Genomic DNA, 26417 nt, shown 5'->3' on the forward strand with positions numbered 1-26417 from the left:
GGCTGAAATATTAACAAAATACACGACATTGATTGTTTATTCGATCCGTAACTTAAAATAATTGCACACACATGAGCGAAAATATGCTAATGACTTCCTAAATGATGATAAGTTACTGAACTCTGGTCTCCACATGTAAATATTCTGAATTTTGCCAGCGAACAAACACACTTACCTTTGTTAATGTGATGTTCACGCTGCTCATTGTGGCGTTATTTGGTTTATTATTAAAAAAGTAATGTTTGTGATGAATGGTTTTAATGTTGTGATGGTGTATTAGTGGTTCAGGGTTTATATGAAGGAATGAGTTTAATAATGAGAGTGAAATGATATGGTGTTATTATTATTTCATGGGTAAACCATGCTCAGGAAGATGTGAGTGGAATTTGTGGAGACGTGACATTTCTGCTGATGTTCTGAACCATTTTCTGTAGGTTTTATCTCCGAGTCTTTAACACCATGTTGCCTGAAAGCGTTACACATTACGACACTCATTACTGAACCTTTCTAACAGCAGAATGAACAAAGACTAAAGCACCAGCTCCGTCACTTTCTCTCTTTAATTCATTACTGTAATCAAGATACTTTTTTAAAGTATCTTACTTTAAATACTTAATACTATTTTATAAAGAATTTCCGTTTTTCCAAATGTTATACTTTTACTGAGTGAATCAGTCTGTACTTTCATTTCATATGATTCTTTAAACTCACTCAAATGATTCGACTCATTTAGAAAGCTGAAAGGCGAAAGATCTCAGAGCTCAGCCTCATGACTCGCTTTATCAGGAAGATGGACAAGTTTTTATTTTTCACACAAACAAGCTGTTTCCTTTCTGCAATCGCATCATGATTCTTATACGACTCAACATGATTCAGACAGGAGTCATAAGATGGACAGGGTTCTGTGTGATAGGGTTCAGTCCCAGGAAATCTGCTGTTTATTTCCCAGTGTTACTGGATCTGTTCAGTCAGTGGAATGAAGTACACTCACACTTACAGGTTTAATATTCAGCATGAGATAGTGAGCAGACGAGACATCTACGGTTTAGTAGTTGTGGATTTTTTTTACTCCTTGCTATGGCAGTACAGGAGAAATCTGAAGAAAAAACAAAAAAACAAACAAAAACCCACGTTTCTGCATTTTCAGATAAATCAGTGGTCAGACTGAAGGGAAGCCGAGTCACTGTTTCTGCTGTCATTTAGTTCTGGTTTTATCTCCGTGAACTTTGACCTGTGAATTCATAAACCTCAGCTTGGTGGAAATCAGGCAGGTGGGAGGGCGGGGTCCTTAGTCAGTGTGAGTAAATGGAAAGAAAGAAGGAAAGAACGAGAGAAAGGATGAACGAAAGAAAGTAAGAAAGACATTGAAAAGAGATTAAGGACATAAGAACAGAGATTCAAGAAAGAAAGAAAGAAAGAAAGAAAGAAAGAAAGAAAGAAAGAAAGAAAGACATTGAAAAGAGATATAAAGAACATAAGAAAAGGGATAGATGGAAGAAAGAAAAGAAAGGAAGAAGAATGTAGACATAAAGATATTAAAAACATAAGAACAGGGATTCAAGAAAGAAAGAAAGAAAGAAAGAAAGAAAGAAAGAAAGAAAGAAAGAAAGAAAGAAAGAAATACATTGAAAAAAGATATTAAGAACATAAGAACAGGGATTCAAGAAAGAAAGAAAGAAAGAAAGAAAGAAAGAAAGAAAGAAAGAAAGAAAGAAAGAAAGAAAGAAATACATTGAAAAAAGATATTAAGAACATAAGAACAGGGATTCAAGAAAGAAAGAAAGAAAGAAAGAAAGAAAGAAAGAAAGAAAGAAAAGAGATTAAGAACATAAGAAAAGGGATGGATGGAATAAAGAAAAGAAAGAAAGAAGAATTTAAACATGTAGAGATATTAAAAACATAAGAACAGGGATTCAAGAAAGAAAGAAAGAAAGAAAGAAAGAAAGAAAGAAAAAATACATTGAAAAGCGATATTAAGAACAAGAAAAAGGAATGGATGGAATAAAGAAAAGAAAGAAGAATATAAACATAATGTAGAGATATTAAGAACATAAGAACAGGGAAGAAAGAAAGAAAGAAAGAAAGAAAGAAAGAAAGAAAGAGTGAACAGTAGCAGATGTTGGTGAGTGTTCTCCCGAGCAGATGTATTGGCACCCGTGTTAGTGGTTTGTCGTGATTGTGGTTATCTGTTCCAGTTCTCTAAAGACTTTATAAATATTAATCATGGTTTAAACTTCCGGATCTCAGGAAATCAGAATAAAACTCGTTTAAACCTGAACAAGCCGAGGTTCCCGCTACCACACCATCGCTTTTTAATTACGCTTGTAATGAGATCCAGCCCCCTGCACCTCTGGAAGTCCGTCCTCCCACGAGAGACTGATATTAAAAAGTAGAGAAAAGAAAAAAATGTGCTAAAAGTGATTTGATCAGAAATCCTCTCCAGCAGAATCCCACACAGTCCCCCGGGGGCAGAGAGCTAACGGTGTAATAAGGCTCTGTCCCCGACGGCAGGGGTGCGAACGCTGGATTATCACACATTAATATGCAGTGGACGATCGTCATGGCGCAGTCAGAATAGCATCATTTGTTTGCACATCGATATTAGACTCAGCAGATTTAATCACGGTGGTAAACAATGAAAATGGCAAAAAAAAAAATCAAAGTAGAAAGATAAAGGATAAAGAGAGAGGAAGAGTGAGAGACAGGATGAGTGGAAGGAAATATATTCATTAAGGATAACATCACACCACTTTATTTTCATTTTATTTTGACACTGGAGTTCATCAGTGGTCAAAGAAAGAAGAAAGAAAGAAAGAAAGAAAAAGAAAACTCAGTGAGTGAAAATAGTGATGGATAAACAGATATTAAAGAGCAAAGGAATACAAATGTGGCTCAGTAAAATGCATTATTAGTGGCCTAGTGGTAGCATGTCCACCTCTCGATCGGGAGATTGGGAGTTCTATTCACGGTCGGGTCATACCAGAGGACTACCCCTCCACTGTAACCCGAGCTATGTGAGAGGCTGAGGGCTGCGGAAACAGAGATCAGGGCTGCCTGATGTGCCACACGGTGCGGGAAGGACAGGGGGACAAAATGCATTATTGAACTCTTTTGAAAAACACGAATCACACCGTGTATCGGGGTTTACAGCAGATTCTGTGTTCGCTTTTACATTAGATTCTGTGTTCGCTTTTACAGCAGATTCTGTGTTCGGCTTTACAGCAGATATTGTGTTCGCTTTTACAGCAGATTATGTGTTCGGCTTTACAGCAGACTATGTGTTCGCTTTTACAGCAGACTATGTGTTCGGTTTTACAGCAGATTATGTGTTTGGTTTTACAGCAGATTATGTGTTCGGTTTTACATCAGATTATGTGTTTGGCTTTACAGCAGATTATGTGTTCGCTTTTACAGCAAATTATGTGTTCGTCTTTACAGCAGATTATGTGTTCGGCTTTACAGCAGACTATGTGTTCGCTTTTACAGCAGACTATGTGTTCGGTTTTACAGCAGATTATGTGTTTGGTTTTACAGCAGATTATGTGTTCGGTTTTACATCAGATTATGTGTTTGGCTTTACAGCAGATTATGTGTTCGCTTTTACAGCAAATTATGTGTTCGTCTTTACAGCAGATTATGTGTTCGGCTTTACAGCAGACTATGTGTTCGCTTTTACAGCAGACTATGTGTTCGGTTTTACAGCAGATTATGTGTTTGGTTTTACAGCAGATTATGTGTTCGGTTTTACATCAGATTATGTGTTTGGCTTTACAGCAGATTATGTGTTCGCTTTTACAGCAAATTATGTGTTCGGCTTTACAGCAGATTATGTGTTCGGCTTTACAGCAGATTATGTGTTCGGCTTTACAGCAGATTATGTGTTTGGCTTTACAGCAGATTATGTGTTCGGTTTTACAGCAAATTATGTGTTCGGCTTTACAGCAGATTATGTGTTCGGCTTTACAGCAGATTATGTGTTTGGCTTTACAGCAGATATTGTGTTTGCTTTTACAGCAAATTATGTGTTCGGCTTTACAGCAGATTATGTGTTTGGCTTTACAGCAAATTATGTGTTCGGCTTTACAGCAGATTATGTGTTTGGCTTTACAGCAGATATTGTGTTCGCTTTTACAGCAAATTATGTGTTCGGCTTTACAGCAGATTATGTGTTCGGCTTTACAGCAGATTATGTGTTCGGCTTTACAGCAGATTATGTGTTCGGCTTTACAGCAAATTATGTGTTCGGCTTTACAGCAGATTATGTGTTCGGCTTTACAGCAGATTATGTGTTTGGCTTTACAGCAGATATTGTGTTTGCTTTTACAGCAGATTATGTGTTTGGCTTTACAGCAGATTATGTGTTTGGTTTTACAGCAAATTATGTGTTCGGCTTTACAGCAGATTATGTGTTTGGCTTTACAGCAGATATTGTGTTCGCTTTTACAGCAAATTATGTGTTCGGCTTTACAGCAGATTATGTGTTCGGCTTTACAGCAGATTATGTGTTCGGCTTTACAGCAGATTATGTGTTTGGTTTTACAGCAAATTATGTGTTCGGCTTTACAGCAGATTATGTGTTTGGCTTTACAGCAGATTATGTGTTTGGTTTTACAGCAAATTATGTGTTCGGCTTTACAGCAGATTATGTGTTTGGCTTTACAGCAGATATTGTGTTTGCTTTTACAGGCAAATTATGTGTTTGGCTTTACAGCAGATTATGTGTTTGGCTTTACAGCAAATTATGTGCTCGGCTTTACAGCAGATTATGTGTTCGCTTTTACGTCAGATTATGTGTTCGCTTTTACAGCAGATTGTGTGTTTGGCTTTACAGCAGATTATGTGTTCGCTTTTACAGCAGATTATGTGTTCGTCTTTACAGCAGATTATGTGTTCGGCTTTACAGCAGATTCTGTGCTCGGCTTTACAGCAGATTATGTGTTCGCTTTTACGTCAGATTATGTGTTCGCTTTTACAGCAGATTGTGTGTTTGGCTTTACAGCAGATTATGTGTTCGCTTTTACAGCAGATTATGTGTTCGGCTTTACAGCAGATTATGTGTTCGCTTTTACAGCAGATTATGTGTTCGTCTTTACAGCAGATTATGTGTTCAGCTTTACAGCAGATTCTGTGTTCGATTTTACGTCAGATTATGTGTTCGGCTTTTACAGCAGATTCTGATCATGTGTCCAGGCAATGTTTCTGATTGTTCTGTAGTTTAACAAACAAAAAATTAAATCAGTCTGGATAAATATTATTCCATTTAGTTTGCTGTCAACTGTAAGGAACGGGGTTTTAATGTATTTATTTATTTGGGAAGAATATTGTTGCTTTGAGATGAAATTATCTCGCCTGCTTCATCATATTAGATAGAAGAATTAAATATTTCCAGAAAGTTCCACAGAACATCTGGTCCAGGAGTTGAATAAAGTCTGATAATTAAAACAACAATAAATATTACCTTTTTTTTCAGTTTCCAGCATTTCTCATGCATAATGATTGGGTTTACCAATCAATCATTCAAACAAACAGACAGACAGACAGACAGACAAACAGAAACCTCATGGTTTAGACCACACCCACTTTTGGTTTAAATCCAAATCCATAAACAGATATGAATATTTTAAGCACTATACAGATACAGAAAATTCCAACTTAAAACTTTAATAAAGCAGCATTTCTGCTCTCCCAGCCCACATTACCCTGAAATATAATCATTAAATCTCTAAATGCATAATATTTTTGCATTCATATGTGAATCTGTTGAACATTTTACACTTGAAACATTGTTTTCGACAAATTGTCCATTTTAGGTTGTAAAAACATGTTGATAGCAGACATCCCGGACTTGAGTGTGTTTTTATTTTACTGTAATGTGAAACGGGTTCGCCTGTTACATACAGTACACAGTTACACTTCTGGCATCGCTTATTAAGGCTAATGATTAATAATTCAATGAAAAGTTGAATAATATAGCGGCATTATAAACCATAACTAAAGCGAAATGCAAAGTTTTTAATGCAACACATCACAACATCAGTTAGCACGCTTTTAATTATTTATTATATGCCACTTGTTATTATTATTATTATTATTATTATTATTATTATTATTATTATTATTATTATTGTTATCTGTCATTACTGGGACTCAGTATAGAGTGAGGAGTGAAGTAAAAGTCTGGTTTCTCAGACAGCAGAGCTGTCAAGCTTTCTCTCGTCCCTCGCCAGTGTACTTTAGGTCACGCTTCCTGTCAGGGTGACCTTCAGAAATTTACACTTGAGGAAAGTGAGACCTAAAATATCCAGAGAAATACTGCACAGGAGGAGCTAACTCAGCTAAAAGTGGCTAAAACTAGCACACATATGATGCAGCCCTTTACAGATAAATAGACAGATGGACAAAACTGCAGACGAACACAGCTACAGGAAACACACATTAGCTAAAAGTAGCCAAAATACATGTTCTTTTGTATTATTATTATTAATTATTATTTTTAATATACTTTCTTATAGATTTTGACAAATAGACACGTAGTGGCATCCTCTTTGAGGATGTTCTATCAGCAGGTAAAGTTGAAAACTGTGGTATTGGGTTGTTTTTCATATGGATGGATGGATGGATGGACAGACAGATGTGTGATAAAAAGACAAAAACAATGAAATTTAGTGAAATAATGAAATATAGCAAGACAGACATAGATTTGTTTTTGTCTTATTAATTCTAATAAGAAAGAGATAATTAACTTATTTTACATTCATTCCACAACTTTAAAGCAACCAGAAATGGATAAAATGTACAGTGTGCTTCTTCAATGAAAAAAAAATTTTGTGTTGGCAAAGTGATATGGACTCACTTATTGGATGGATAAACACAAGGATGTGTAGAATTGTACAGGAGATTATTTAAACATAGTGGATGGAGGGATGGATTTTTATGGATGGTTGCAACAATGGGTAGACATTTTTATCGATGGATATATTTTAATAAAGGTGGATGGCTGGATGGATGGATTTTTATGGGTGAGTGGATGAACAGATGGCCACAATGATGGGTATATGTTTTTAAAGATGGGTGGAAGGATGAACACAAGGACTGCTAGAATTTTTTTATAGATTGACTTGACAGATGGATGGATGAATCGATGGATGGATGGATGGATGGATGGATTTTTATGGATGAATGAATGGTTCATGGTCACAACAATGGGTAGACATTTTTATAGATGGATATATTTTAATAAAGGTGGATAGATGGATGGGTGGGTGGATTTTTATGGTGAATAGATGAATAGATGGCCACAACTATGGGTAGATGTTTTTATAGATGGATATATTTTCATAATGATGGTAGAATGGATTTTTATGGATGAATAGATGACCACAAGGATGGGTAGATGTTTTTAAAGATGGGTAGAAGGATGAGCACAAGGATTGGTAGAATGGATAGAATTTTTTTATAGATTGATTGATGGATGGATAGATGGATGGATGGATTTTTATAGATGAATGGATAGTTAGACGGCCACAACAATGGGTAGATGGTTTTATAGATGGATATATTTTAATAAAGATGGACAGATGGATATATGTTTTATGGATGGATGCATGGATGGATGGATTTTTATGGGTGAATGGATGAACAGATGGCCACAATGGGTAGATGTTTTTATAGATGGATATATTTTCATAATGATGGATGGATGGATGGATGGATGGATGGATGGATGGATTTTTATGGATGAATAGATGACCACAAGTATGGGTAGATATTTTAAAGATGGGTTGGTGGATGGACACAAGGATTGGTAGAATGGATAGAATTTTTTTATAGATGGATGGATTTTTATGGATGAATGGATACTTAGATGGCCAGAACAATGGGTAGATGTTTTTATAGATGGATATATTTCAATAAAGATGGATGGATGAATATATTTGTATGTATGGATGGATTTTTATGGACAAATAGATGACCACAAGTATGGGTAGATATTTTAAAGATGGGTGGATGGATGGACACAAGGATTATTAGAATGGGTAGATTTTTTAATAGATAGATAGATAGATAGATAGATAGATAGATAGATAGATAGATAGATAGATAGATAGATAGATAGATAGATAGATAGATTTTTATGGATGAATGGATGGATAGATGGCCACAACAATGGGCAGATGTTTTTGTACATGGATGGATTTTTAATAAAGATAAATGGGGGGTAGTTGGATGGATGTGTAGAAAGATATAATATTTTTGGATGGATTGATGCATGGATGGCGGCATGGTGGTGTAGTAATTAGCGCTGTCGCCTCACAGCAAGAAGGTCCGGGTTCGAGCCCCGTGGCCGGCGAGGGCCTTTCTGTGTGGAGTTTGCATGTTCTCCCCGTGTCCGCGTGGGTTTCCTCCGGGTGCTCCGGTTTCCCCCACAGTCCAAAGACATGCAGGTTAGGTTAACTGGTGACTCTAAATTGAGCGTAGGTGTGAATGTGAGTGTGAATGGTTGTCTGTGTCTATGTGTCAGCACTGTGATGACCTGGCGACTTGTCCAGGGTGTACCCCGCCTTTCACCCGTAGTCAGCTGGGATAGGCTCCAGCTTGCCTGCGACCCTGTAGAAGGATAAAGCGGCTAGAGATAATGAGATGAGATGATGCATGGATGTTAGAATGGGTAGATATGTGAATGGATGAAAGGATGGACCCAAGACTGAGTAGATTTTTTTAGATAGATGGAGGGATGGATTTTAATAAAGATGGATAGGAGGTCATTGAATAGATGGACACAAGGATATGTAGAATGATAGATTAGTTCTGGGTGGATGGATGGATGGATGGATGGATGGATGGAGGCCCATGCAGAACAATGGAATGATCCGGAAGGTTGTGTGTTTGTAAGCTATCTATATGAATAAGGCTGCAGCTGCGAGGGGAAAGATCTTCGGCGCTCGCACTGTGCTGCATGTTTATGCGGATGCATTCGGTAAACCGATCGATGCTGAGCGATTCTGGCAAGCGCTGCTTCAGCAGAAAAACAGATGGGGAAAGGAGCTGAATTATTCGATTTTAAGCAAGTGACAGTTTCGCCCAGCCCTCCTCTCCATTTTCAATTTCTCGCTCCTCTCCACGGGCCGCCCAGTCTCCAGTTTTATTCAGTTAGGTGTGCTGTCTTACCCCAAATCATCTGACTTGGTTATATGGAGATTTAGTTTTTTCATCACTGCAGCGTTCTGGCTTCACTTTCTCATGGTGACTCTAATCTCTGGGCCCTGTGTCAGTATTTAACACAACCCTTTTGACCTGCGTCCTCTTTTCAACTTAGGAGCTCAGTACAATGGTGCTTCAAAGTGAAGCGTTTTAGATGAGCTCTTCAAACATTTTCACGCTTGAACCAGGAATGATTATGGGCTGATTTGGGGAAGAGATTCATGATTACAGCTTACACGGGATATAAGACGAGATGATTAATTATGTTTCTGTTTCCGGTTGAGAGTACGCTGTGCATGTTTTGGCTGCCATGTCTCACTGGAGCTTTGTATTTTTCTTTTTCCCCCCTTTTGGTTTTCTTTTTGCAATTGTATGGTTTGATGTTTGTTCTTTGCTTGAATGTTTTGTCCACTGGCTGTGGTGTAGCTCCAGACCCAGTTTTGGGTGCCGGTTTCCTCAGGCCTTGGTCCACCATGAGTGATGCCTGTGCTACTCGCTACGGCCTGCAGTGAGCTTGTTGTCCATCACTGTGTGCGGTGGTGCTTCTGTACTCGCTTTGTGGATCCACAGCGCAGTGTTCCGAGCGATGTTGCCTGATGCTGTTGCGGCAGCTGTACAGGCGGTGTGGGACATATCTTCATGCGCCTTTTGGTGGGATTGTAGGCAGCTATGCCACTGGAATTACATCCTGACCCTATTTTGGTGGATGAGCCGCCATTTTGTTTTTCTCTACTCATGGTATATGAGCTGATAGCCTAGTAGTAGAGTAGCCAATCAGAGCGTGCGATTGCACATATCCAGTGAATGTGGATAGAATAATAAACATTATCTAGTACTTCCTATGATCAAAGATTACAGGGCACCAAATCGAGTTGCTAATTTGCTCTTCAACTCTTTCAGCTGGTCTTTTGCTCATTTTACTTCTCAAAAGTCACAAAATGATCTGCTGATAAAATAAGAAAATTGTTCAGCATTAGTCAGTCAATGGAATTATGAGTGTTAAAATGACGTAAGTCCTAGGCTACGTTCACACTGCAGGCTGAAGTGACTCAAATCCGATCTTTTCGCCCATATGTGACCTGTATCCGATCTTTTATTGACAATATGAACAACACAGATCCGATTTTTTCAAATCCGACCCAGGCCGTTTGGATATGTGGTCCTAATTCCGATTCCTATCCGCTCTTTTCATATGCGACTTCAGTCTGAACCGCCAGGTCGCATTCATCCGACTTACACGTCATCAACAAGCCACAAACGTCACTATTCTGCGCTGAAGTAGGCGGCGGGTCTCTCAAAAAAAGTTACAACAACATGACGCATAATCACGGGCGCAGATAGAGGGTGGGACGGGTGGGATTCGTCCCACCCAGATTTAAATTCACCTCGTTCGGTCCCCCCCACTTATAGGGAGGAAAAAACGTCTGTGCTGTCTTTCTTTGCATAAGGCAAACCTCACGGAAAAATCAAAAGACTAATTACCATTCGGTTTATTGAGGTGCACGGCAGTGTATACATAGTTGCAACAACTCGCATAAAACAAAACAAAGACTGATATTCGGTTGGTTGAGCTGCGCAGACTGCACAGGTTGCGAGCTCGAGCTTGGTTGCTATGGTAACCCACAACAAGTTTGACAGGCATATCAGGGTTGGGGTTGGTTTGCTGGCAGCTTTGCCCCCCCCAGTTTTTTGTCCCCCCCAGTTCAAAAAACGTATCTGCGCCCCTGCGCATGACATCAATGCGAGGGACGCTTCGGGCTGTGAAGGTTCTGAATCTTCTCAATGGAAGGACGCAGAGGTTAGGGAGCTGATTTCCATTTGGGGGGATGCAGCTATTCAAGCTAGATTGGATGGGTCATACCGCAACCGGGCGGTTTTACTTCCGTAAACACTGGCCATGCTCACTGCGTGTGACGTCGTCGTATCCTGCAATGCGCATGCGGAACACTTTTAGGTCGCTTTTCGTTCATACTGAGGATCACATACAAGTCGCATATATTTGTTAATGTGAACGACCTCACAAAAAAATCGGATTTCACAAAAAAATCGGAATTGAGCATTAAGCCTTGCAGTGTGAACGTAGCGTTATACTACTTCTGATTTGTTGGCAAAAATTGGATGAAACCTGGTTGAGACCTGGTGTTTTTCAAATGGTGTCACTCAAACACACACACACACACACTTGAAGACTAAACCACTGCACCGCTGCTCATTACTGACTGATTCATCCACCATATGTGTCCCAATACAGCCTCCGTACCATGTGCCAAATGTCCATATGTGAGTAAACCCATGGGAAAGCTATTCGGCAAGTGTGTCATCTACACACACACACACACACTCAGGTGAAGACAAACTCCAAAAATGACACAGCCAGTGAGACAGGTGGCAAGATAAACCTCACTAATCAATCCAGCCATTTTACCCAGCCAACACAAATGCGTGTGTGTGTGAGCATGTAAAACACCACTCCCCATTCATTCAAACACAGTAACTCCCTAAAACTTTCAGCACTATGAAGTGCTATATAAGAATCACACACACACACACACACACACACACACACACACACACACACACACACACACACACACACGCTCGCTGCTGTACTTCACACCTCAGCCCACACGAGTCACCCTGGCATGTGGGAGAACACTTCAGACACAGCTCTTAATTAGACAGAAAACTGAGGTCATAAAGAGCCACACCACACACACACACATACACTTCTCCAAAGTCAAAGTTTCCTCTAAAAATAAATGGAAAATGAAAAAATTTAACAATAAATAAATATATTATAAATATATTACACTCTTCCTGAATCCCAGACTTTAAAGTTCATTATGTTTCGTCTCGGAATTAAAAGGATGTGTCCGCCTACATGTACATATTTATGCCCTCAGCAGCTCAGACTTTCATTTGCCAAACAGATTACAGAAATCCTCGGCAATTTCCCATTGCTGAAATCAAATGCTCAAACAAATCCAGGCTTATTAAATCTGATCTGTGCTTAAATCCTTTGCTCCTTTTCCTCCTAGCGCTGACTGTCATCTCAAATCTCACATCTCATACCTATTGTATATATGTGTGTGTGTGTGGCTGCGAATCATGCTATCAAGTCCCCGGGGTATAAATTTGATCCCCATATGAATTGAAAAACTCTGTCTGGAAGCATTCCGAATGTATTTTGCTAGTGAATATGATTGATAATGATTTGTTATAAAACCTCATTCACACAGCTTGGTATGCTGCTTTTCCAGGAAAAAAAGTCATAACCATGACTTTAACTACGTCTTTATGTCTTGAAGTCATAACATCATGGCGCTACAACACCGTTTTAAATTGATTCCGTTCTAATTTTTCACCCTAAGTATAATTGCTAGTCATCCTGCAGCTGTAAGACGTGTTTTAACCCAAAAAGAAATAAAACACTTCGAGGGCATGCTGTTAGATGAACATAGTTACTCTTACGACCCCGAAGTTGATTATTTTCCCATGATAGCACATCCAGAAGTGTTTTACTCTTGTTACACCACAGCGATTTGCTAACACTAACAATTCTTTATTTATTAAAAAACTGTATACTGCATGGGCGGCACGGTGGTGTAGTGGTTAGCACTGTCGCCTCACAGCAAGAAGGTCCGGGTTCGAGCCCCGGGGCCGGCGAGGGCCTTTCTGTGCGGAGTTTGCATGTTCTCCCCGTGTCCGCGTGGGTTTCCTCCGGGTGCTCCGGTTTCCCCCACAGTCCAAAGACATGCAGGTTAGGTTAACTGGTGACTCTAAATTGACCATAGGTGTGAATGTGAGTGTGAATGGTTGTCTGTGTCTATGTGTCAGCCCTGTGATGACCTGGCGACTTGTCCAGGGTGTACCCCGCCTTTCGCCCGTAGTCAGCTGGGATAGGCTCCAGCTCGCCTGCGACCCTGTAGAAGGATAAAGCGGCTAGAGATAATGAGATGAGATGAGATGTATACTGCATTTTTTTCCATTTATAATTACATATATTTGTAAATCATTCATTCCTTTTCTCAGTGATGCTATAAAAAGCTATAAAAAGTCTGTCTCTCGTCAGCTTTGCTTTTCTTCTCTCTTTTAAAGTTAATAATGCCAAATTAAATCAATCAAATTAATCAATCAATCACAACCCAGAGCTTGTTGTGTTAATGAGAAACCCGGAACCTTGATAACTCAAACACTCTTGACTGAAGTAGCCACATAACAATCCATATGTATGCAATGTAAACTAGAAGGGCACTCTGTAGAGTTCATACCTCCGCCAAGCCACGTATTATCAACATCAAACTCAACTCACTTGAAACTAGGACAATAGTAAAGCTGTCCACCAAATTTCATCCAAATCTGTTCACGGCTTTTTGAGGTACTCTGGAAAGACTTAAAAAATCCTGGATCTGCATAAATATCTGGAGCCTGGATCTACATACATAAGTAGATTTGCATCAAAATTTAATCAATTGTTCCTTGGCTCATGTCTCATCTTTCCTCCAAGTTTCATCCAAATATGTTCACTAGTTTTTGAGTTATGTTGGAAAGACTTTAAAAAAATATCCTGGATCCGCATACATATTTGGATCCTGGATCCACGTATATGCATATCTGAATTTGCATCAAAATTTAAACTATTGTTCCTTGGCCCATGGCTCACCTGTCCTCCAAATTTCCTCCAAATCCATTCCCACTACTTTTTGAGTTATGTTGGAAAACATTTAAAAAAGAAAATCCTGGATCCACATACATACATACATACATACATACATAGATTTGCATCAAAATATAACCAATTGTTCCTTGGCCCATGGCTCGCCTGTCCTCCAAATTTTATCCAAATCCTTTCACTACTTTTTGAGTTATGTTGGAAAGACATAAAGAAAATCCTGGATCTCTATGCATATTTGGATCCTGGATCTGCATACATATCCAGACTTGCATCAAAATTTAAATCCTTGTTCCTTGGCCTATGTCTCATCTTTCCCCCCCAAATTTCATCCCAATCCATTCATTACTTTTTGAGTTACATTGGAAAACATTTTTAAAAAATCCTGGATCTGCATATATATATATATATATATATATATATATATATATATATATATATATATGGGGCGGCACGGTGGTGTAGTGGTTAGCGCTGTCGCCTCACAGCAAGAAGGTCTAGGTTCGAGCCCCGTGGCCGGCGAGGGCCTTTCTGTGCGGAGTTTGCATGTTCTCCCCGTGTCCACGTGGGTTTCCTCCGGGTGCTCCGGTTTCCCCCACAGTCCAAAGACATGCAGGTTAGGTTAACTGGTGACTCTAAATTGACCGTAGGTGTGAATGGTTGTCTGTGTCTATGTGTCAGCCCTGTGATGACCTGGCGACTTGTCCAGGGTGTACCCCGCCTCTCGCCCGTAGTCAGCTGGGATAGGCTCCAGCTCGCCTGCGACCCTGTAGAACAGGATAAAGCGGCTAGAGATAATGAGATGAGATGATATATATATATGGATCCACATACATAGCCAGATTTGCATCAAAATACAAGGAATTGTTCCTTGGCCCATGGCTCACCTTTTGTCCAAATTTCATCCAAATCCATTCATTAGTTTTTGAGTTATGTTGGAAAAACATGAAAAAAAATCTTGGATCTGCATATGGATCCTGGATCCACATACATAAACGGATTTGCATAAAAAATTAAATAATTGTTTATTGGCCCATGGCTCACATTTTCTCGAAATTGCATCCAAATCCATTTCCTACTTTTTGAGTTATGTTAGAGGTGGTCATAATTTTTTTACAATACACATATAATAGTGTAGCGTACCCATGGCAACAACAGGGAAAATAAGTTAACTCAATGCATTACAGGATATCTCATCTCATTATCTGTAGCCGCTTTATCCTGTTCTACAGGGTCGCAGGCAAGCTGGAGCCTATCCCAGCTGACTACGGGTGAAAGGCGGGGTACACCCTGGACAAGTCGCCAGGTCATCACAGGGCTGACACATAGACACAGACAACCATTCACACTCACACCTACGGTCAATTTAGAGTCACCAGTTAGCCTAACCTGCATGTCTTTGGACTGTGGGGGAAACCGGAGCACCCGGAGGAAACCCACGCGGACACGGGGAGAACATGCAAACTCCGCACAGAAAGGCCCTCACCGGCCACGGGGCTCGAACCCGGACCTTCTTGCTGTGAGGCGACAGCGCTAACCACTACACCACCGTGCCGCCTATATATATATATATATATATATATATATATATATATATATATATATTTTAGTGCTGTAAAAAATGTCGCGTGTGACATGACATGATGTAGGTTTTTCATAAGCTTTTGAAACTGCCAGGAACTTGGAACAGAGACTTTGCTTAGAAAAACTATAGCAGCTAGACTGTAATGCCGCGCCCCGCACAGCCAGAGTCCTCTGCCCTCCTCCCCCAAAGAACCAGCGCGGGCAGGGCGCGCTAGTAGAGATGGGATTTATGGCTCTTTGATGGGATCCGCATCTTTGTGATCCATTCTTTGAAAAGAGCCGTTCAAAAGACTGGCTCATTTGGCTCTTTTTAAATATTTATTCAGTTTTAAGAAGACAGCGTCTAAAGAAGCCAGATCCCTCTGAACTGTAAACTCAATGCTATCCCAGAAATCCTTCCTGTAATATGCAAATTTGGCCGCCTCTGATTGGACAGCGCGACGCATCAACAGGCAGAAAGTGTAAAAGTACAAAATGTGTTAAGTGAGCTGAAACAGTAAAGATCAGATTCAATGCAATATTTATCAACGAACAACTTAGTTAATATAATAGTGTACTTTATATTATAATCAAGCATGTCAAGCCTACCGTCACTGTGTAACCTGTCTCACTTCACTCATGGTTCTTTTGCTAGCACCGGTGCTCGGCTTAGGTTTCACTTTGCAGTGGCTGTGTCAAGACGTGTTATGCTTTGCAATAAAAAAAACATTGGCACAAAGCAAGCCCATTCACTTTTTTATGCTGATAAGAGAATTACAGTGGTTTTTCATGTGACAAAAATGTGCGATTAAATTGCGATTAATCGCGAGTTAACTATGACAGTCGCGACATTAATCGCGATTAAATATTTTAATCGCTTGACAGCACTAATATATATATATATATATATATATATATATATATATATATATATATATGCTAGTTTGGATTTGGGATTTTCTTGATTTTCATTATTTTTTTTAGCACATAACTTTCAGGGTTACTTTAACTCCTCCTTCTGTGCTTCTCCTGCCTCCTCTCTCTCTCTCTCTCTCTCTCTCTCTCTCTCCCCCCATCCCTCTTTCAGGTGAGAGCAAGTGCTATCGCTCAGGATGCTGACCAGAACTACGACTACGCCTCCAACAGCGTCATCCTGCACCTGGACGCCGGAGACGAAGTCTACATCAAACTCGACGGAGGCAAAGCCCACGGCGGCAACAACAACAAATACAGCACTTTCTCCGGTTTCATCCTCTACGCTGACTGAACTGCAGCACTTGAGGAGAAGAGGAAGAAGACATGACAGGGAAAGAAGAAGGCTTTATCATCCAAGCGCTTTGTTTTCACTTCATAGGATCATCCTGTCTCTTCAACCTTTTATTTCTTTATTTTTTTTTGCTTTGTTTGATGCAAACTCTAGTAAGAGACTCTCAGTGGACAGAGGGTGTTGTTTCTGCTCTATGAATCACCTTAATGACAAAAAAAGTGAGGAAAAATGAAAGTGTTGAAAAAAGAAAACTTTTCTTTCTTCCTTTGAGACTCCTGCAGGACTTTTGAGTGACAGAGATCTTTTTTTTTCTCATTGTCACGTACGTGTCTCCATCACATCTCATCTTCCGTCCATAGATATTTATCCATGAGATACAAGAACAATCCAAGATGTCTGTCCCTCTTGGAGAAAAAGAAAATTAAATATTTTTTGAAGGCTTGCTTTATTGACTAAAGAATTGTTTGAGATTGAGTTTAGCCTAGTTAAAATCCTATTTCAGATTATTGAAAGTGCTTGTGCGTATTGAAAATCTGTGCCATCCTTAGCGCTTTTTGGTTGTTGTTCTATACCTCCCGTTCCTGAGGAACTGAAGATTGGCGGTTGTTGTTTTTCAGCGTGTTGTGCTGTGTCTGGTGCAGATGTGACTCGTGGAACATCAGAACGTTGTCCATGAAAGATGTTTCAGAACACAAAGGATATTTATTCCAAATGTCGTGAATCCTTATTTCTTTATTTTCATCCATCAGTTAGCCGAGTACTCCTCTTTTACAATTCTTCAGGCCCGAATGGTTCAGGTTTCAAGTATCAGTTTGCCTTTTAAATTTCCAGCATGTTCATTAAGTTCAAAAGCTACAGTTTAAATGAGGAGATCTCAAACTTAATGCTGTTTAAAAAAAGCAAAACAAAAAAACACCCACAATAATAAATATCACACAGTCTCTATTAGTACACATTTATTTTACAAACCAGCAGCTCAAATATTAGGTACATTATTTAAACGTGGTGAATATTATTTTGACTATTTATTGGAGCTATAGAAATAATATATGCATTATATTATTTTGCCCTAATGAAAATGAGAATTAGCCAATCAGATGAGAGCACTCGGAAGCCCTACCCCTTCCCCTGATCGCACATGCTCTCTATTCTCCCCCTTTTTGACCAACAGGGAATGGGTTCTGTTCTTGTTCATGCACCAAATTTTAACCGTTCAGGGGTGGGGTTCCCAAAAGCATTGTAGCACAAAGATCATTGTTAAATGGTAGAGCGAGCATCACAATGAACACTCTCTTTCCTAGTTAAGATGCTTTTAGCATTAAGAGGCTTTTGGGAAACCCACCCCAGAGTACTTCAACCAAAAATAAATTGGTTCAGAACCTGAAAAGTCAGTTCCCAGCTGGAACCAAAATATAGCTGGTTTTTCCAGTGTGAACCGTGACATCACTGGACGTGTAATTAGTTTTGCGAGGAAGCAGAGTGCCTTAATGGAGAATGCAACAGAAAAGGATACATCTTCAGAAAAAATGCACCAAAAACATACACTACCGTTCAAAAGTTTGGGGTCACCCAGACAATTTTGTGTTTTCCATGAAAAGTCACACTTTTATTTACCACCATAAGTTGTAAAATGAATAGAAAATATAGTCAAGACATTTTTCTGGCCATTTTGAGCATTTAATCGACCCCACAAATGTGATGCTCCAGAAACTCAATCTGCTCAAAGGAAGGTCAGTTTTATAGCTTCTCTAAAGAGCTCAACTGTTTTCAGCTGTGCTAACATGATTGTACAAGGGTTTTCTAATCATCCATTAGCCTTCTGAGGCAATGAGCAAACACATTGTACCATTAGAACACTGGAGTGAGAGTTGCTGGAAATGGGCCTCTATACACCTATGGAGATATTGCACCAAAAACCAGACATTTGCAGCTAGAATAGTCATTTACCACATTAGCAATGTATAGAGTGGATTTCTGATTAGTTTAAAGTGATCTTCGTTGAAAAGAACAGTGCTTTTCTTTCAAAAATAAGGACATTTCAAAGTGACCCCAAACTTTTGAACGGTAGTGTATCTCTGCAAGAACAGAACAAAAGCTCGGAGGTAATCAATCAATGTGCACCGCCATCTTGTGACTACTGTTTACTCCCACTGTGAATTGTGCAACGCCTTCCGTTCATGGTGCGTCCTTGATTACAACGGTTCCACTCAAAACTGGTGAAAACATGGGCTGGTTCACTAGCTAGAACCAATGTTCAAAGAATCCTGAACGGAACCAGTTCAAGAACCCATTCCCTGTTGGTTAAAAAGAGGTATATTAGACTGCAGAGCACTTTGGCTTTCTTGCAACATAAATGTTCTGAGTTCATTAACATGCAATTAAATCTATCACTGTATGTCGAATTATCAAGAATTAAACAAGCATTATAGTTAACATCCGATAGCTGTGTATATTATATTGTTATCGGAGAGTTTTATATTTTCCCCCTGGAAAAAATTGGTTGAAAATGGTCAAAACAGGACTTTTGGCTAAAAGAGACAAAAAGGATGAACCTTAAAAACCCTAAAATGATTGAATAAGCTTAGACCAAAATGGCCAAAACTAGCACTTTATAAGTACTGGTCATAAGAATGAGAAAGTGATGAAAGTAAAAATGGTGGTTTTTTTTTTTTACCCAGCTGCACCTCAAGCACCAGTCAGCACTCAGACGTGTCCAAACACTTTGAGCAATAACAGAATACCAGACAAACTGTCAGTCATGTGGATGTTTGTCAAAGGATCACATAAAAAAATGTACTATTATGTGTTTTTTTTTCCTTTTACAGTTTAAATATCCAGCTAAGTTTTAGCAATCGCCACTGCCAGCAAGCAGTTCCTGACCGCGCTACTGATAATATTATCATGCCCTCCTGTATTCTCTTTTCAAACCTGAAATGGTGGAAATGCTCATTTCCCTGTTGTTTTATTAAGGATTTCATCTTCGAGAACCAATCATGATAAACAGAAAATCAAATCGTGAGCAGGGGAAAAAAAATCAACATCACACAAGCCTACATTAGATTCCAGTTGATTATTTGTAGGTGTAATAACTTTGATAATGGTGGATTGTCACAATCAGGAAGTCATAGTCTCCTGATTCTGCATAACGGAGCCCTGGAGTTCCCTGGACCCCACTTTAAGAACCTCTCAAGAGATGTTCAGGTATTAAATGTGGCACACACTGTAAAAAAAAAAAAAAAGTTACGCCAACTTAAAAATTCAAGGCAACTTACTGCACAGGATTTTTGAGTTTATATGACAACTAAGATTTTTAAGTTTTGAAGAAAGTTGTGCCAACTTATACTTTTGGTCTCAGATAACTTAACCTTCATATTCACACAAACTTAATCTTTTCAGTTTTACATGATAAGAATTCAACTTTAAGGCCACTAATCTTTCATCCAAGTAAAAACTAATTTGACTAAATTAGCTTCAGGCTTGGGCGGCACGGTGGTGTAGTGGTTAGCGCTGTCGCCTCACAGCAAGAAGGTCCGGGTTCGAGCCCCGTGGCCGGCGAGGGCCTTTCTGTGCGGAGTTTGCATGTCCTCCCCATGTCCGCGTGGGTTTCCTCCGGGTGCTCCGGTTTCCCCCACAGTCCAAAGACATGCAGGTTAGGTTAACTGGTGACTCTAAATTGACCGTAGGTGTGAATGTGAGTGTGAATGGTTGTCTGTGTCTATGTGTCAGCCCTGTGATGACCTGGCGACTTGTCCAGGGTGTACCCTGCCTTTCGCCTGTAGTCAGCTGGGATAGGCTCCAGCTTGCCTGCGACCCTGTAGAACAGGATAAAGCGGCTACAGATAATGAGATGAGATGAGCTTCAGGCTTAAAATAAGTGAATGTGTGACTTAACAAAAAAGCACTGCCACTACAGTTTTATAGCAGGGCACTTTCACACCAAAGGTTGCCTTAAAAGTCCCAAAAACAGTTGAAAATGAACTTCAACGTAATGCAAAAATCCATCCTGAATTCCATAGAATACATATTGGGTAACATGTACCTCAAGTATCAAGGCTACAAGTCATTTCAAATTCCAAAATTTATTAGTTTTAACATAGCAGGAAGGTAAAATTCACAAATTTGGATTTTTTTACATTATCATTCAGATTTAAGCCTAATTGGTGGATTGGGTCCCTAGATTCCACCTAATTATTGCAGAGATGTTAATGGAACAAAGAGACACCAAAATATCCATCAATGGTGGACATATTTTGGAAAATCTATTTTTTGGTGAATTTTTTCAGTCTATTTTAGGAGTCACTTCACATATCAATAGAGCTAGAAATGAGAAATAGGTCCAGGAAATCAGCTAAAATGCCTTTTTAGAAAGATACACCAATCTGGTAGGTGAGTAGAAAATTTCAACTTCATACTGTATCTACTTTCCGGTCACCGCGCAAATCAAATCAGGTCACAAAATCCATATTTCTGTTCAGGAGAGGACAGAATGTTTAACATCACTTTTCAAATGAAAAATTACTCAGGAAAACTATGGCAACAATTTTGAATATGTTTTCTGATTGAAAAAAGAACCTTTTGCACAGTTTCTTGGACCATTATATTATTTCTTGGACCTTTACAATAATGAAGGTTTATTTATCCTTATTATCCTAAAAGTACTTAACATATAAGTTAGCAATTTACATCCAAAACACCTGGAGCCACAAATTTCATATGTTAAACTATGCATTTGATGAGAGCAAACATTTAACATCTAGTCAGTGAGAGAGAATTAATAGTGTTGGGAGTCTTGGGCATTTGTTCAGGAGAGGACATTTTTCTTTAACGCTTAATTTTCTCAGAAAATTAACCAATATTGTAACCTGGGCACATTTACATCCAAATTATTTGACTTGTCTGACCGACAGGTCTTTGTTTGTACTAGTACTAGTCCCCAGATGGTAACTTTGAGGTGAAAGTTCTTTCTCAAATTGCCACCTAGTTCAATCTCAGAAGTTCCTCATCTGTCTATTCTCGCTTTCCTACACATCAGTAGAAAAACCTGTCAAGAAGGCCTAATGCTACAAAAACTTAACTTTTTATCAAATAACAATGAACAACACATAACAGTGAAACACAACAACACCAAAACTATGCCTACTTATTTTACAAAATATGCCTATTATGATATTAAATATCCTGTTCTGGAGAGGACATCCCCTTTAACAACATTTTTATGTAAATGTATCTCAACCATGCATTTGAATGCGATAGTTTCTCATTGGTTTTATATTGTTGGGCCCTAATTAATCCAGTAAGAATATTTCTCCATAAAACTGAGGTAAATTTTACAGATTATCCTAAGTTCTGGAGAGGACAGATTTTTAACGCAGATTCTACATCAGGATTTCGAATAGCTGAAAAACTCACTACCTGCTTAATAACAGTTCAAATTGAAAATGAGGTGAAAACAGTGATGAAAAACAATTTCTTAAATGTTATTCTAGACTGATAATGCACAACACATTATCAGTTACTCATGTTGTTCAGGAAAGGACAATCACTTTATTTGTTTTAACACGGAATGCCATGATTCAGTTAAATCACCATAGCGGCCAAACGAATTTACCGATTTTCATGAAATTTGGAATGGACATTTCTTGACTCACCCCCTATATAAGGAAGCAGGATGCTCAGCCATGCATGGGACAGAAATTATTTAATACTCAATGCAATATTTTAAAATTTAATTTGGGACTGGGATAGGCTCCAGCTTGCCTGCGACCCTGTAGAAGGATAAAGCGGCTAGAGATAATGAGATGAGATGAGATGAATTTGGGACTGCAGATTCTGTCAAAAACGGCTAATATTTCCACAATAATGATAGGATGGAAGAACCACTGACTGTGTAGCTTCTTTCCGACCCTCAGACAAAAACAGTGAACAAAAGTGATACATTATGTCACATTTAGTTTACTTTTATGACCCTAGAAGCTAAACTTGAAAAAGGCAACCTTTGGTGTGAAAGTGCCCAGCAGTTTTGCTACTATCATGTTAAAATAAACATGCTATTTGAACTGGATTGTTATTTGTTTTATTGTGGGATAAAAAGAAAATTGAACTCAAATTTTGAAGTTTTTACTTGGATGAAAGATTAGTAGCGTCACGGGGGTGTAGTGGTTAGCGCTGTCGCCTCACAGCAAGAAGGTCCGGGTTCGAGCCCCGTGGCCGGCGAGGGCCTTTCTGTGCGGAGTTTGCATGTTCTCCCCGTGTCCGCGTGGGTTTCCTCCAGGTGCTCCGGTTTCCTCCACAGTCCAAAGACATGCAGGTTAGGTTAACTGGTGACTCTAAATTGACCATAGGTGTGAATGTGAGTGTGAATGGTTGTCTGTGTCTATGTGTCAGCCCTGCGATGACCTGGCGACTTGTCCAGGGTGTACCCCGCCTTTCGCCCGTAGTCAGCTGGGATAGGCTCCAGCTTGCCTGCGACCCTGTAGAAGGATAAAGCGGGTAGAGATAATGAGATGAGATGAGATGAAAGATTAGTGGCCTTAAAGTTGAATTCTTATCATGTAAAACTGAAAAAAAAATAAGTTTGTGTGAATATGAAGACCAAAAGTATAAGTTGGCACAACTTTCTTCAAAACTTAAAAATCTTAGTTGTCATATAAACTCAGAAATCCTGTGCAGTAAGTTGCCTTGAATTTTTAAGTTGGTATAACTTTTTTTTTTTACAGTGCAGTTTTACCATATATCCAGAATTCTTCCAGAGAAGCTCAGTGAAAAGTTGACAAATTGATCAAATGGTTCTCTATTTAATACACACTATTTTGCTGGCTGTTTGATATCACGACAAGAACAACCTGGACTGGTTCTTGACATTAAATACGAGCTCATGCCCTCTAATGGCTTCTTTTATGTTTTACGTATTCAGGGTACAGGGTAGAACCTGGATCACACAGAGTATCACACATTGGTACACAGCAAGTAGTCCAATGTAACATTCCACTCAGAAGGTCCTGATCAGATTTCAGAGTTTGTCACATGAATATATCAATGCTACAAAAAAGGGTTCTCCTGACAATAAATGGTTCTAGTTTTCTGAAGTGGTTCTACTCAAAACCTTTTTCTGAATCAGAACCCTGTATTACACATTTCTACATAGAACTAACAAGGAACCTTTGCTTGTTCTAGGTGGAGCCTTGATCAACACTACACTCTGAGAAGATTTAGAACCCTTTACAGTTCTTCCATTGCCCTGCTGTGGGAACCCTTAAAGATTTCAGTGAAAACCTTTAGTAGAATGCTTTCCTATCAGAAATTTTTTCAAGTAGAACCAATTTTTGGAAACTCAAAATGTTTAAATGTCTAATGAACTCTTAAAGAACCCCTTTTTGAAAGCGTGTACACATTTGTCAAAGAGTGCCCTTCTACTGAAACCTTAAAGGGTCTGTGTTGAACCCTAAAAGAAACTATTTTTGTAATAGAAATGGAGCTAAGATCACTTAATTGCCCAATGAATCCATAAAGAACCTTTGAAGAACCCTTTTTCCTAAGTGTTGACACTCATAAAAAAAGGCTACATTTCGAACATGGTAAGGTTCTTCACCTTGTCCATCTAAAGGTTCTAAATGGCTCTATTTTTGAACTGTATAAACAGAGTATTTCTTTATCAGAGAGTGTACGCCCCTTCAGGAAGCTGAAAACCATCCAAACCCCCCCCCCCCCCCCCCCCCCCCCCCCCCAGAGTGTTCTTTCTTCATGTATAGCATCTATAAGTGTTCTTTACTTTGCTCCTTTAATAGAACCCTTAAAGGTTCTACTTTGAAATGTGTTCCTATCAGAAATGGTAAGAAGAAAATTTTTTTTTGTTGTTGTTGCTTGGAAACTAAGAACATTAATTATTAAATGGTAAAGAATGCTTTTTTTCTCCCCAAGAGTGTCCACTCAAGCACAAGACTAAATCAAGCACATGTTCTTCATGTTATCCATCTGGATTAACCCTTAAATGTTCTATGTCTTTATCAGAGACTGTAACCCCTTTTGGAAGCTGTGAACTCTCTAACAAACCCAAGAAGAACTCCTTTTTCAAAGGGGGTACATTCTGACAAAAAGTCTAGTGCTTATAATGGTTCTTTACTTTCTCCCTCTAGAATAACACAGAATATTTCTGTATTAGAGAGTGTAACTCCTTTAGGAAGCTGTGAGCTCTCCAAGGAGCCCTTGAAGAACCTTGGTTTTACAAGAGTGTACACACTTAAAAAAAATGTCTTCACTTTGTCCATAAGGACCATGATTCAAAGTTAAAAAAAGGCTAAATCTAGCCCTTCTAGTTCTTCAGGTTCTCTCTCTAGAAGAACCCGTAAAAGGTTCCTTGTTGAATTCTGCAAAAGAGTCGTGTTGTAGTCAAGACCACCTAAACTGAGACCAAGTCATGATCAAGACCAGAGTGTATTGATACCAAGACAAGACCAAGATTTTGAGGGATTGAAATCAAGTCAAGACTGAGAACAAGACAGGGTGAGACCGAGTCAAGACCAGGACCAGACCAGTGGGTGTGAAGGGTTGGGAGAGGGGTGATGACTGTTAACAATAATGAAAATTTCAAATTAGCAATGAGTCACATTATTGGTTGCATTTGAAGCAGGAAGTTTTACATCCAATCACAGTAATGATGTTAACAAATAAATCAGACAATGCACAGGCAATTTAGTGAAATCCCAACAGCTGTGTTCTTGACAGGTCTTCAAATAAAATCCCAAATCCTCTATGTCTGAGACTGAGACAAGACCAAGTAAAAATGCGGTTGATTCCGAGACGAGCCCAAGACCTTCAAAAAGTGGTCTTGAGACCAAGACCGGTCTCAAGTACTACAACATTATCTCATCTCATTCTTATCTCATTATCTCTAGCCGCTTTATCCTGTTCTACAGGGTCGCAGGCAAGCTGGAGCCTATCCCAGCTGACTACGGGCGAAAGGCGGGGTTCACCCTGGACAAGTCGCCAGGTCATCACAGGGCTGACACATAGACACAGACAACCATTCACACTCACATTCACACCTACGGTCAATTTAGAGTCACCAGTTAACCTAACCTGCATGTCTTTGGACTGTGGGGGAAACCGGAGCACCCGGAGGAAACCCACGCGGACACGGGGAGAACATGCAAACTCCACACAGAAAGGCCCTCGCCGGCCACGGGGCTCGAACCCGGACCTTCTTGCTTACTACAACATTACGACAGAGTATTTCTGGAACTACTTTATTACAGAGTTCAGGTCCAATCCTAATCCAACACCTGCCTCAGATAATCAGATTGATAATCAGATTATGATCATATCTGTTGGATTAGGTCAGGGGTGGGTTTCCCAAAAGCCTCTTAATGCTAAGAGCATCTTAACTTGGAGAGAGAGCATTCATTGTGCTGTTTGCTCTACCATTTAACGATGATCTTTGTGCTGCGATGCTTTTGGGAAACTCAGGCCAGATCTGTAGATCTCCAGGAATGTTTTCAGTGATCAGTATTCAAGTCAATGATCAAGACCCAGTTTAAATCTGCTCATGTTTAAAGCAGATTGTTTAAAACACTTCAAGTGGTCTGAGATTAATTTGAATCAGATGAGGTAGAAGTGTAAATACACTGGTCTGATGAGACAAGCATTTCCAAATACTTTCAAATCCTAATGCACGTGCTCCATGACCTCAGGATTTTTCAGATACGCTTGCAGTCAAAA

The 26417-nt window shown here is 39.3% G+C and overlaps 1 protein-coding gene across 1 annotated transcript in view; it reads left to right on the forward strand.

The window, feature by feature from the left end:
• Positions 1–16994, forward strand: part of LOC132868851 (C1q-related factor) — a 102932-nt gene extending 85938 nt beyond the window's left edge. Inside the window, exon 2 of the mRNA XM_060902087.1 lies at positions 16524–16994. Within this exon, the coding sequence (XP_060758070.1) occupies positions 16524–16703 (180 nt within the window). The 3' untranslated portion in view covers positions 16704–16994. The remainder of the gene's footprint in view (positions 1–16523) is intronic.
• Positions 16995–26417: the final 9423 nt, after the last annotated feature.

Source organism: Neoarius graeffei, chromosome 20 (genome assembly GCF_027579695.1).
Source record: "Neoarius graeffei isolate fNeoGra1 chromosome 20, fNeoGra1.pri, whole genome shotgun sequence".
NCBI lineage: Eukaryota > Metazoa > Chordata > Actinopteri > Siluriformes > Ariidae > Neoarius > Neoarius graeffei.